Below are 13,254 nucleotides of genomic sequence, written 5' to 3'. Positions count from 1 at the left end.
ATCAGTCAGGGATAATAAAAGTCAAGAAAGAGCTGCCTCTCTAGTTTACTAAGTAGCACTGTGATGCTGGGAAACATGTCATCAGTACTAAGTTTAAGTGTTGGAAGTAAAACTGTTATTCTAAGCAATGAGGGGCTTTCTCAGCACCAAATCATGGGTTCACTGCAAGGCGCTGTAAAAATACTGTGTAGATTATTGGATCATTTTCTAAAGCATGATCAGGAGAACAAAAGTGTCCATCAGAAGATCAAAACATAAAGCCTGTTCACTGAGTGGTGGAAAAGCAGCTGCATAACAGAGAAAAAAGAAAAAAAAATCAAAGATGAAGACCTAAAAAACCCGGCCAGCAAAAATCCTGTCAAATGAAGGCTGATCGTTGGTATCAGTGGAGGAGAAGCATCACAAAACCCCTTCTTTGGAGGAGACCAGTGCCAAATGCTTGAGGTGAACAAAGTTGTATCAGCATGTTTCTTTTCTGACAGGCAATAGAAAGGTGTCCAAGAAAGAGCTGGAGAATTACTATCCTGCAGGGTATGAGTGAAACTTTGTGGTGGGACTGTTTAAGTCTGGGGGTATTTTCTCAGGGCTTTGCTTAGACATTTTCACAAAGTCTCCTTCATCACGATCAAGTGGTCTATTCTATGACGACATCCTCCGCCTTCTGCTTTGCATTACTGCAAAACATGATTCATATTAGTGCAAATATAAGATACCCCCAAAACAGTTTTAATACAACTTGAAGAGTAGTTGTTAACCTCACTGAACTATTTCTGGAGAAAATCATGTTTGTTAGAATATCCCCAAAATTTATGGCGTCACTTGAATCTGTCATTTAGCAGAAGGACTTCATCTTTTCACTGAAACTTTTTAACTCACATAATAATAATACTTTTGTACCCCAACTGTATATTTTTATGAACAGTATTCACTTATTTGCTAAAGCGCTGAACAAGCACTCTCTAAAAGTATGAATAGAAATCTTCTGGGTCTAATTATATGCTTTAAACTCTAAATAGACCTTAAATTTCTGTAGAGCAGCATTTCCTATATCCTATAGGATCACAAATAGATTTTTTTCCCCCATTTTGATAATGCAAAAAAGTATAACACTTAAACCATTTTGGAAGAATTAAGAGAATTTCTACATGACTAATTATTACCACTGCAGGCGTCATTAAACTCCTTACGTTGCAATCAGCTCTTATACATGGAAGTGTGAAATAACTTCCATGTATAAGAGCTGATTGATGAAGTGGCCTCAAAGCTGCGACCTTTATATCCAAACGAAGAAATTCAGTTAATTAGCGGGTATTCGCTGTTTTTTTTTTTTTTCTTGAATTAATGCGCTAAATGTACATTTTCCTGTGAGAAAGGAGGTCTGCTGGTCCAGCGTGCAGCATCACATCCTGTCTGACTGAACTGGGTGTAAACTCCGAGTCGAGGCGGGGAGGAACGGCAGAACTGTGAGACTGTATGGGAGGGTCACTAGAGCCACTGGTTTGTCCTGCAGAGTGAATGAAGTTGGATTATTATTATTATTTTTGTGTTGAATGCAGAAAAACAGAAGGAAACCCTTGGGAGAACAAAAAAAACATGGTCCCCGGAATTATTTGGATATTTTACCTGTGATGTTTTGGAAAAACTTTCATCGGACGATGTTTTCTCTGCTTTTGGGAGGTTTTCTATGTATGAAGTATATGTTTTTATGTTCCCATAGGCCCTCTCGCCTCATTTTACTGCCTCCAATATTTATACCGTAGCTGGTAATTAACATAATCTTGCATTCGTGTTAATTTCGAGGAATGAAGGACAACACGAAGTCCGGATTGCCACCCAAACGCAGATTTTTTGGCAGTTTATGAATGCAGCTGTAATCACGCAGGGGAGCCTCAAGTACTTAAATGGGTCCATCATGAGAAAGAGACAATCAAGCTCCTTTATGTCTCAAGATCAGCTGCAGTTTCGGCACATTGTCTGTTATGAATAGACCGATCTCCAATTGAGCCTCTTCACTTTGAGATTTTTCGATTTTCGATTATACGACTATTGAAATTAGGATGTGCCGCTTTTTTCTCTCTCTTAGCTTGGTGGCTTGGTTGCCTTTTTTTTGATTGACAGATGAAATTGACACTCGGGTTGCCTCTTATCAAGCGAAGCATTTCAATCTACCGCTAATTGCAGATATAGTGCCATCCTTTCTTTTCACTGCGTTTGATTGCATGGGAATACAGCCTCCTATCGTGCACAAGAGGAATGATCGATCATATATAGTTTTTTCCCCTCCTAATTGCATCAAAATTTCTTTTGTTGCCAGGGTTTAAATGCAGGAGAAACTGTTATTCCTTGTTTTGGACCGGATATAGTGTGGGTTGGGGCAGAGATGCGTAATGCGCAGAGCAAGCTCCATCTCTTCTCCAAATAGGCAGCCTTCAAGATCCGAAAATGGTGAGTCACAAACATCTGGACGAGTTTGGTTTTCAACCTTTTCATTTCTTTGTCTTTCATTCACTCTCCGCATTTTATTTTCGTAACGGGATAGAGTTAATTTGGCGGAAGCGCAGGTTTAATCGGGAGGAGATGGAGCGTAAAGACGCCAAAACTCAGTTTATTCACTTTCCTTTTGCGGTTGGAGTTCACATATTGCGACGGTTCTGGGCTGAGATACAGATTCATGTAATTTTATGAAACTTGAAATTGCATGTTGTATACAACATATACGGGTAAATTATTAGTAAATATACACAGAAATAGTTAGCACTCACTAGCTACCAGATCGAGTTTTTTTTTTTTTTTTTTGATATCAATGTTTTTTCCTGGACTGGATCTTCATGTTGGCACCACGTCTCTGGTTAGGATTTACATATTTCACTGACGTTTTATTTTATTTTTAAATCTACAAGATGCAATGAAATTGTATTTGCTATAAAAGTGATTTATTTTATTTTATTTTATTTTATTTTATTTTATTTTATTTTATTTTATTTTATTTTATTTTGTTGTCTTTGCGCAGTCTAAATCGGAGGTGAAGAAGGAGTCTGGGGAGTCGAGCCCGTCGGAGGCCGCCTGCCTCTGCCCTCCTCCGGCGGCAAAGAACCAGTGCGCGAGCTGCGGCATGGAGATCCACGACCGCTACCTACTGAAGGTGCGAAATTAACCCATAAAACCTACAGTGAGAAGTAAGATTTGTTTTGTTTTTGCTTTCTTTATTTAAAGCGTAAGCTTCTCTTCACATCTCTGTCTTCTGGAAATTACTGATAATGACAGAAATGATCATTTTGCAAACGTTTCCTGAGGTTTCTGTCCATTTTTCTTCATGTCCGCTTTCTTTTCGAAAAAAATCCCAGTTAGTGTAGAATTCCACAGAAGACTGTACAGAACTGTTCAAATGCTTTTAGTTTTAGTTTTTTCTAACGCTGTTTAATTTCTAGTTGAGCATCTCGATTAAGAGAGCTATCGGAGTGTGATATGTCAGTGTGTGTGTGTGTGTGTGTGTGTTTGAATCTACTCAGGTCAACAACCTGAACTGGCACCTGGGCTGTCTGGAGTGTTCAGTGTGCAGAGCGTCTCTGCGCCAACACAGCAGCTGCTACGTTAAAAACAAAGAAATCTACTGCAAGCTCGATTATTTCAGGTAAGAGCGCTGATGTTTTACAACGACTGTAGTTTTCCAAAGCTGCATGTAAGAGTCTTATAAGATTTACTTAACATTTTAATATTTTTCTTAATATTTTCTTACTATTTTTTCTTAGAGCTTTTTCGACCGTTAAAAAAAAAATAAAAACTCCGATATGTAATTTGATAACAGTCACAGCACTGAAATGTGTTTATTTTTCTATAAGGCCTGAACTGAAACTTATTAATCATCAGTTATCGTTTATATGGAATTTATATTAAATTTGGCAATTATTGAAGAATGATGTATAATAATAAAATAACATTTAGTGAAGTGTAGGTCGCTTTTTTGCCTGGTCGATGTAAATCATTCAGAAAAATTAATACGACGATTTAACTGAGAATATCCAAAAACGTGTATTATTAATGAACAACACGGGGCAATATTTCCTCTTTACGGAAAAGAATAAACAAATGAAAAATGTGTATTTCACTAAAAGCATAATGCTGATACAGATTATTTATCTTGCCATTTTTAACAGCACCCGCCTGTCTTATCATATCAATAGAAATCTACACAGCCAGACTCGTTGGGCATCTACATATCTTCAATTATTTGGGGAAAAAATACAAAAAATAATCTTTTAAAATGCGGAAAGGGTGGAAAGTTTTCCCTAAATGTTCTACATTTAATCCTTCATTTGATAGAGTAGAAAAAACTTGCCATAAAACATTATTGTGCTTATGTGATAAATTAATGCACCTAAATTAAATTAATTTCTAGCTGTTTTTACAGCTCATTGATCTTTGCTCTCCAAGCTGATCTTTTGGTCTCACTATGATTTTGCTTCAGAGTCATAATTGGAAAAAAAAAAAAAAAAACAGAATAAATCACCAGTAAAACAATGTTTTTAAAATAACTTGTGTTTCTATCTGCTTACTCTCATAAAACCTAATGACCAAAAGCCTCCAGAGGAAAGAGCCTGATTACCCTAAATGTCCCTTTCCATTTCAGTTAGTTTTGGCCTTTTGACTATTTGAAAATTTGATAGAAAACTGGCAAAATGTGCAAAATCAACAGTTTTACTGGCTAATTTTGTGGTTCTTTCTAATGGAAGCAGTGGCTATTACTTTAATTTGAACTTCTTTTTATTGACATTTTTAAAAACATACAAAATTCAATCATCTTGAGATGTAGCAGTCTGTTGCCACTGCCTGCTCTCCCACATCCTCTTACCCAGCATCTCACACAAATCACTCAAAGAGAAAGAGGACACTTATTATCTTACACTCACTTATTCTTCAGCCCAGTTACTATAAACCGTGTGACTCACAGAAATCTCTGCGTAGGACATTTAGTTTCCAGTGGAGGGAGGAATGCCTCCACCTTTCACTTTTCACGGTTCTAGTTTTCCAAAATCTCACTGGCTTTTCTTTCTGCACCAGAAATGTTCATACACTCAGTGAGATCATGTTGAATCATTGTTTTTGTCCTGGATTGTACCTTTCAGGCTACATGCAGACTGTATTTGGTGGAGAAACAATTTGTATTGTGTGTGCAATGTTTAATTACCCCAAACAGAGATGTTGGATCATGCTAAGATAAGTCATGTTCAAAACCTAAAGCTTTATTGAGAGCAGATGATGCAAGATCATATCAGTAATACGACTCCTCTGCACAGATGTTACACAAAACAGTAAAACTAATTATTTCATATTTTGCTGTTCTATTTAGTCCAACAGTTTTTTTTAGTCTTTCTGTGTGTTAAAAAAAGTTAACAAATATATAATAGTTTGGTTGGACACCAGAATATCCCTTCTTGAACTCTGTAACCTGCAGCCAGCCTTCACCTGCTCGTGCCTTTCTTCTTCACAGTAGGTTCGGCACTAAGTGCGCCCAGTGTGGCCGACAGGTGTACGCCAGTGACTGGGTGCGAAGGGCTCGGGGCAGCGTGTACCACCTGGCCTGTTTCGCCTGTTTCTCCTGCAAGCGGCAGCTGTCGACCGGGGAGGAGTTCGGCCTGGTGGAGGGCAGGGTGCTCTGCCGCAGCCACTACGACATCATGCTGGACAATCTACGCAGAGCTGCAGAGAACGGTAACCCAACCAGTGAGAGTTAATCTCACAGACACCGAAGATGAATGTCTGAGGTTGGATTACCAGCTAAAAACTCTGGGGGGAAAGTACCTGCTAGTATTTAGGCACACTAGAAATGCAGATTTTTGATGACTGATGAATGGCAAAACTTTAATCATACATGATGTCCACGTGTGCAATTCTGAGGGATTTCTTTTTTGTTAATGAAACATTTTTGTGGTCTTTGACTGTTGGTCAAACACAACAACATATAAGAAGATTTTTATTCGTTCTGCACGGCTTAATGATGGACCTTTTCTGACTTTTTGTAAACTAAACAATCTGTAATTAGAGAGAAAAATCAGTCTTACTGATAGTTAGTCATCATCGATCCGTCTGTGGAATAAGATCACACAGGTCTTTTGGAGTGTTAATGGGTCCAAACATCGTTAAGAATCGGGCTACAAGACTGGAGAACCAACATAGCTGACACGCTGGTTCAGTGGTTCAGATTTCGAACATATTTGTTATTAATTAAATAATTTGGAGTAAACCGAGGGGGCTTTTGAGGCCCCTGTGCAGTTATGACTTCACTTGTTTTGTAACCCAGCCTTGGTTTAAGCCTCAGTAACAGAAGCTCTAAAGCTCTTCTACTTCAGTTGCTCTCAAGCTATTCAGCCCCTTTTAACAGTGATGTAATGCAAATAATCAGTTGGAAGGAATGTTTTTCTTGATGTTTTTGGATTTTGGATGCACCATTTTAACTGGTGTAAAATTTCTGAATTGCTATTGCTTTACTTTGACTATCTAAATTCCCTCCTGTTAACTTGTTGGACTTAAATTAAGTTGCGAGGGTCTGAAAACAGAGAGAGTGTAGAGGTTAAGAGAGCCTGGAAAAAAGGAAGAGACTTTACATGAAAGACAAATAGAGGAATAATTCCTTCATTTCTCACTCTGCTGTGCTCTCAGTGATTCAAACGTATCCCATAATGGTGTAAATACTTTGGATAGTGCGGCTGCTGGCAAGAAAACATTTTAATTATGTTACTGAGTAAATCTTCCATTTTGTGACACTGTAATAAGATTTTCTTTTCCTTTAACTCGCTTTGTGTAACTTTGCACTCTGATGACTGCATTTTAATTAGTGAATGATTACTGTGTCTATCTTAAGGCACAGGACTGACTCTGGAAGGAGCGCTACCTTCTGATCAGGACTGCCAACCAAAACCAGCCAAGAGGGCACGGACATCATTCACTGCAGAGCAGCTGCAGGTTAGCACCATTCTAATACAAATGTTTGCGTGTGTGTCTAAAGCACAGTGTTACTTGGCATTTCATTCCCTCTGTGTCTGGCTTTGTGTGTTTGCAGGTGATGCAGACTCAGTTTGCCCAGGACAACAACCCCGATGCTCAGACGCTGCAGAAACTGGCAGAAATGACGGGACTGAGCAGGCGAGTCATACAGGTAGGCAATGGTCAAATCTGGTGATACACTATATAGTTCAAGTTCTACTTTATATCAAACCAAAAAAAAAGTTTTCATGTAATATTAGCATGATAGAAAAGAACAGAAGGATGGTTTTGCTTTTTCAGGCTCCTGGAAACTGGTTAATAATCACACTTAATAACACAAAGTTGTGATTGTAACTCGATCTTTTGGGATCATAAGTTAAAGAAACTGAGGAATCAGGGTATAATATTATCTATTTAGTATCCAGAGTTTTAAAAGGGTGATCCCATTATTCTTACATTAAAACTTCACATGCTAACAGACTCATACCTCGCAATGCTTTTCTTGCAATTTGCTCTGATGATGCTTTGTCTTATTATGATTTAATTTCATCCAAAAGTTTTTGATTTTAAGGGTTTCCAAAAGAAAAAGCAGATATCTTTGAGAAAGCTTTCCTTTCTTTTCACTGTTAGTGCTTTAAAAACATGACCCCTCTGGGAATGATTCCATTTCAACTCTAAGACCAATAAAACACAATTACACTTGTTGTACTTCACAGAGAAGCCAGTTTAAACACTAACACCATTAAGCTGCAGACTAAAACACTCACACATCAAACTGGAGTTATCACCTGGCTTAGATGAAGAAACTAATGGGGTGTGGTGAGGGGAATCTGAACCTGGGACCTGCTTGGCGTTGTTGTAGTGTTTGATCATATCCACCTGCTTTTTGCACGATCACATTATCAGTAATATTTTTTACAGGTTTGGTTTCAGAACTGCCGGGCGCGACACAAAAAGCAGCCGCCTCAGAGCAGCTTCTCTCAAAGCGCTCCGCTGTCCAGGATGCCCCCGTCGCTGCCAGAAGATATCCACTATTCACCGTTCAGCAGCCCAGACCGACCACACCTGCTGGCCCTGCATGGATACCTGGACAGTGAGTGTCAAGTCTTTAATCGTCTGCTAGTGCCATTTAATGCAGGGTCCTTTTTTCACTGCTGGCAGGTGAACGTTCAGCTTTCAATGCTTAAATGTGACATTTTACCTCAATCTCTCTCTTTTATATCATAAACTATGCACAGGTGGAAGCCAATTTACTCAAGTCCAGCGCTTAAGTAGGAACATGAAGCATGTAAGGAGGCTACTTCGTGCTTCCTTTAAGGAAGGAAAGTCATGAAAGATGTAATTATTTTACATGTGAAACAGATTGTGCATTAAAAATAGCAGTTTGCAGTGTTAAACCACCAGTAGTAGTTTAACAGTGATTATCATTAAATTATGTTGCATAGAGGAAGCTGTGTCACGTTATGAATCACGACTACTTTTATTTTAAAAATTAATACGATAGTATTTGTGTCCCATTAAGTTCAGTTAACACTATTTTTAATGCAGGACTTAATTTTAACTATATATATATATATTACTTATTAGTGATTAGTGCAGTGAGTAGTGCAGTGGATTGTTAAATGTGTCTGTGAAATGCACTACACACAGGTACACACACACACAGGTCTTTATCACCAGATTCCACATTTATTTATAGTTTTCCCTGGGTTATGACTGAACACAGTCTGACAGCTGTCGGTCCCAGCTGATTCCCTCTCCCTCCGCTCCTCTCCGTCTCACTATAAAAAGGGAAGGAAAAACCCATCAGTCCAAATCGCCATCAGCTGTTCTCACCGGCATCTCCAGCACCGCCCCGTTGAGCTCACTGCACCACTCCTCCCCTGCAGCCGCGCCCGGGACCACACCTCCGCCACAGTGTCCATGTTTGATAAATAATAAGAATAAAAAGAAGAATATTTCTAGTGGTTTACGCAATCACCCAACACACAAACAATTCCTGGTCTGAGACCTGGAGGAGACACAAATCCCTTTGGGATCGTGCCAAATGAAATATGGGGAGCCATCCACTCTGGTGACCTCTTGTGAATAATGGCAAATTTCATGTTCGCAATATGAGTATTTACATGGGAGATAAACGGTGCTTTATTCTGGGTGGAAGCTTAAAATTTCATAGAGTGTTGGAGCTCTAAGGGAAGCTTTAAAGTAATATGATGGAAACATTTGACTGCTAACATGGAAATTTGAAGGACTGTGAAGGAGGGATCCCCTGTCTGTTTCGTTTGTTTTTTCTCATCAGAATTTTGGTTTGATTTCTGGCAACAAAACAGAAAAATGCATTTATCAGACTTTCAGTCATTGCTGGTAAATTCCACTTCTGTTCATGGTACTTAAATGTTCACTGGAATGGCTTTGCACACAAGTTTTAAACTAGCTGAGCAAAAAACAAAACAAAAACAACTTTCTGTTCAAGCACCATGAAATAATATGTGGCTTAGAATATTGTTTATTAAACATTTGTACTAGAAAATAAGTTAAAAGAGAAAACTGTACTAGTTTTTTAGCATTGTAAAGTAAAGAAAGTTTTTAGCCTGCACATCTTTGTGGTCCCAAGGTAATAAAACTGCAAAGATTACTACATAAAAAATAACAAGGAACCTAATTTCTTTCGTGTTTAACTGATTTTTAATATGTATTACTCTATTTGTGCACTGAACTTAAAGTGAATGTTAAAAAACACTAGCTATAAATATTTGCACCCAAAATAGCTTCGCATTTTAAAACAATGACTTAAATGTTTGTTTTGAGTAAAAAATAAATAAATTCTTTCTGATTTTGAAATTTCTTTATATTTGCATATGTAAAATAGAAAACAATAGCAATAATAAAGAAATAAAGTTTAGAAATAATAACATTTAGGAGTGGTGATGTAAAAACTGGATGCCAAAACTCAAGTCTAGAAACATGTTGTTTACAAAAGTGTAGGTTGGGAGAAGAAAGCTATAAATAACTAATCACTCCTGGGAGGATTTTACAGTTTAAACATCCACCCACCTCATCTCCACCCAGTCCAGGTTCTTCAGACTGACCACAGGACAAATTTGCTGGTGGGTGGAAGTTATTTGTGAACAGCTTGTGCAGAACATTGCTGGTGACAACACCAGCAACATTCACTGTACACTATGTAGGTATCAGCAAGTATTTCATAGGTACAGATTACATCCAGTGAAGTTACACTTTTATAAAAATGCCATAATAGTACAAGGTGTGCTTTATAGGTTTTAACACCCTATATGGGAATATTTTGTGATTTTGAAATATTCACTCACTCTGAGCCTTCTTCTCTGTGGTTCATCTCATTATTTTGATGCTTTAAGTATTTATGTCAGTCATCAGTAGCATATTTCTTCATCTTAATTATAATAACGTGGTCATGTTGCTTGCCAAGCTCATGTTGTTTCTCTTTCTTTGTGCAGCTCATCCCTTCTCTGTCCTCGCTGCTCCGGGCCACTTGACCCACCCGTCCATCTCTTTACCACAGCTTCCCATCAGCCGCTGACTTGCTGTGTCTACTTTTCCACCGTCGACGCTCTGATGATGTTGTGGAGGGAAAAAAAATCCTCTGGGACGTCCTGTCAGCAATTTGCTCCGTTTGGAAGTCAAGTCCTCGGGTGACGGCAGGACCGCGTTTTTTAATCAGTCGGGTTTTTCATTGTGAGACTGCTGAGTAAACTGTGGTGAAGCCTTCAGGCTAACACAGGAGTTACTTTTTAATTTTGTCTTGTTTTTTTTTTTTTATAATGCAGAAGACCACTTTTATTTTATTTTCCTTTTTTTTCCACGGGACATGAAACATTGCATCAAGTTGGAAATGGTTTTCACTTTCAAACAAGATATTTTAATTGCTCCAACATGAGCTTAAAGAAAAGAAGAAAAGAGGAGTGGTTGTAGCAGTGTTACAGTAAAACCTCAGCATTTTTCTTTTTTACATTTTGTACTGGTGATGAGCACATTTGCAGCTTTATTGTTGTTTGTTGTTGTATTGTTGTCAGAAAATGGAAACTCTTATTTATTCAGAGCAAAACTTCACTTTTAAAAACGCACTTTTGAATGTGTCTTGAAATGGAAAAATTCAGTTACTGTACATTGTAAATATGGCCATGGTTTAATAAAATGTATCAGATCCCTTATGAAGGTTTTAGTGTTTGAATAATAGACAATCAGGCTGACTTGAAGAGCAAGGAGTAAAGTGTTTATACGCGCGCGTGTGTGTGTGTGTGTGTGTGTGTGTGTGTGTGTGTGTGGTTGAAAATGCAACAGCTTCTCGAAGATGGAGTAGAAAAATGCGATGTTGTATGAGGACACTATTTTTACACTCAAAACCACTAAATCTAAAGGTCACCTGTCAGAAAAGGATTATAACCGTTTTCACTCAAAGCGTGGCCATCGATTGGGCAGTTTGTCGGCTTTTATGAGCTCTTTTAGCACAGATTATCTACAGCTGTTATACTGATTGACAGCACTTAAGGCGCTGTGATGGCAAAGAGTGAATGGGATACTTCAAGGTAAAGCATATCGTTACTTGTATATTTTTCGAAACTGGATCAATGTGGGGGCTTTTTAACAGCAAATCCTAGAGTGCGGCACCTGTGCAATTTCACATTCCTGCTAAGGAAGACCCCTGTCAGGTTCTGTAGAGTTTAGCAAACCAAATAAGAGATCACATGTGTGACCATGTGACCAGTATACAGTTAAAAAGAATAGGGTGCGTATTGATTTACTCGAGATTTTTTATTATATTAAACCAGTTTTCTGATGTGGTTTATAGATACAGATATATTTAGGATGGCGCTAGCACATTTTCTGATAAGTAGTAAGTTTTGAAGATGACTCTTTACCTACGGAAATTGAGCTAGCTGTTTACAACCAAAGTGAAAAGCTATTTTCTGTGCATAAAGAATGATCCATTTAAAGGACAAATGCACAGTAAATAACTGTTTATTTTGATTCCTAGTTTGCATTTTATCTCGTGAAATGAAATAGCTATTTACACAAAAATCCAGAAACACCGGGATCAGTGAACTGACATACTTTCCATTGACGATAGTCTTCCTCCTGTTGCTTGTAAAAAAGAAGCAGGAAAGTCCATTTGAGCCCCTGCTGCCTTTAAGCAGACAGCAGATAAACACACACACACACACACACAATGGTTCCTTTATACTCCTCAGAGATTTAATTAAAGATGTCCATATGTTGGCTGGGCCAGGTGTGTTTGAGTGTCTATTTCGGTTGATTTTAATGTATATATGAGTGCTGTATTATCTCAGCGCTCTTGTTCTTTCCTAAACTTTGCGCTTAAATCAAACTTTCCTCTAATCAATCGCTTCCAATCAATTCAATCCAGGAGGAAACCTTTTCACTGACACGACGCTGCTCCTTGTGAAATCTCAGAACAAAAGCTGTCTTCATGCTGAGCAGAGATGATTATCAGGCTGACACAGCTTGGGCCACCTGCCAGCACTACACTGTAAAAACGCACATTTCTTCCCCTCTCAGACGCGAGCGCTTAAGGCAGCGTTTAGGCATGTCTCTCTCCATGCCAAGCATCCCCGAACGCTAAAGTCGACCCATTTTTGTCATGCTGTCATGCGTCCGCCTCTGTGATTGGCAGCCTCAAGTGGTTGCAGATGAAAGCGGGCCCCCCATGCTAATGAATAGGCCCCTGATTGCAGAGCTGCTCGCTCGCTGAATTACAGCGTCGGCCGCCTAATGAGCAGATACACTGCAGTGCCCCTCGTCTCCACGTATTCACATTTCTCTCCTTCACGCTGATGAGCGCTCCCCTGCGCAACAGTCAACAAAACCTCTGTGGAAGATTGCAACATGAGCCATCTTCATCACCACCCTCCTCCTCCTCTAGTTTTTTTTTTCAGACTGCCATATGCTGGCGGGGTCTTAGAATTTTTTTTGTGTGTGTTATTTTTCCTGCTTCACTAGATTATATTATTTGATTGCACTGAAGATGTTATACAAAGTAACTGAAAGGCTGATGAACATGATAATAGCTCAGTTCAGTTTAAATAAAGAAGCTAGATGTTTTGTGTTTTTTCTTACTTCAGTGGTCTACAGTCAAATGCATTACAAATAAATGTAGTCAAACTTTGCTAATTTTACAAGAAACTAAAAACGATGCTTAAAATTGTTGGTTGGCTCTGGTTTCATGACATGCACCTAAGTCAGTGAGTCAGTTCTTAATTGAAACCAGAAAAAACT

At 38.6% G+C, this 13,254-nt stretch overlaps 1 protein-coding gene across 4 annotated transcripts; it reads left to right on the top strand.

Annotated features, from left to right (window-relative positions):
• Nucleotides 1-1,432: 1,432 nt before the first annotated feature.
• On the top strand, nucleotides 1,433-10,646 carry lhx6b (LIM homeobox 6b). 4 transcript variants are annotated; one of them, XM_084947018.1, is made up of 9 exons: nucleotides 1,433-1,686; nucleotides 2,315-2,445; nucleotides 3,011-3,142; nucleotides 3,510-3,631; nucleotides 5,489-5,709; nucleotides 6,860-6,960; nucleotides 7,058-7,153; nucleotides 7,903-8,074; nucleotides 10,458-10,646. In XM_084947018.1, exons 2-9 carry the CDS (start codon nucleotides 2,443-2,445, stop codon nucleotides 10,538-10,540), a joined length of 930 nt encoding a protein of 309 aa, XP_084803144.1. In that variant the 5' UTR covers nucleotides 1,433-1,686; nucleotides 2,315-2,442; the 3' UTR covers nucleotides 10,541-10,646. The 4 variants fall into 4 exon arrangements, with proteins under 4 accessions (XP_084803144.1, XP_084803143.1, XP_084803142.1 ...); XM_084947017.1 differs by having other exon boundaries at nucleotides 1,433-2,445; XM_084947016.1 differs by lacking the exons at nucleotides 1,433-1,686; nucleotides 2,315-2,445 and adding an exon at nucleotides 2,467-2,848 and having other exon boundaries at nucleotides 5,492-5,709.
• Nucleotides 10,647-13,254: the final 2,608 nt, after the last annotated feature.

The sequence above is a fragment of the Perissodus microlepis genome, chromosome 12, assembly GCF_051167445.1.
Source record: "Perissodus microlepis isolate ML-2025 ecotype Zambia chromosome 12, ASM5116744v1, whole genome shotgun sequence".
In the NCBI taxonomy this organism is placed as follows: domain Eukaryota; kingdom Metazoa; phylum Chordata; class Actinopteri; order Cichliformes; family Cichlidae; genus Perissodus; species Perissodus microlepis.
Note: the sequence above shows the minus strand (reverse complement) of the source record. Positions and strands in the feature narration are given on the sequence as shown.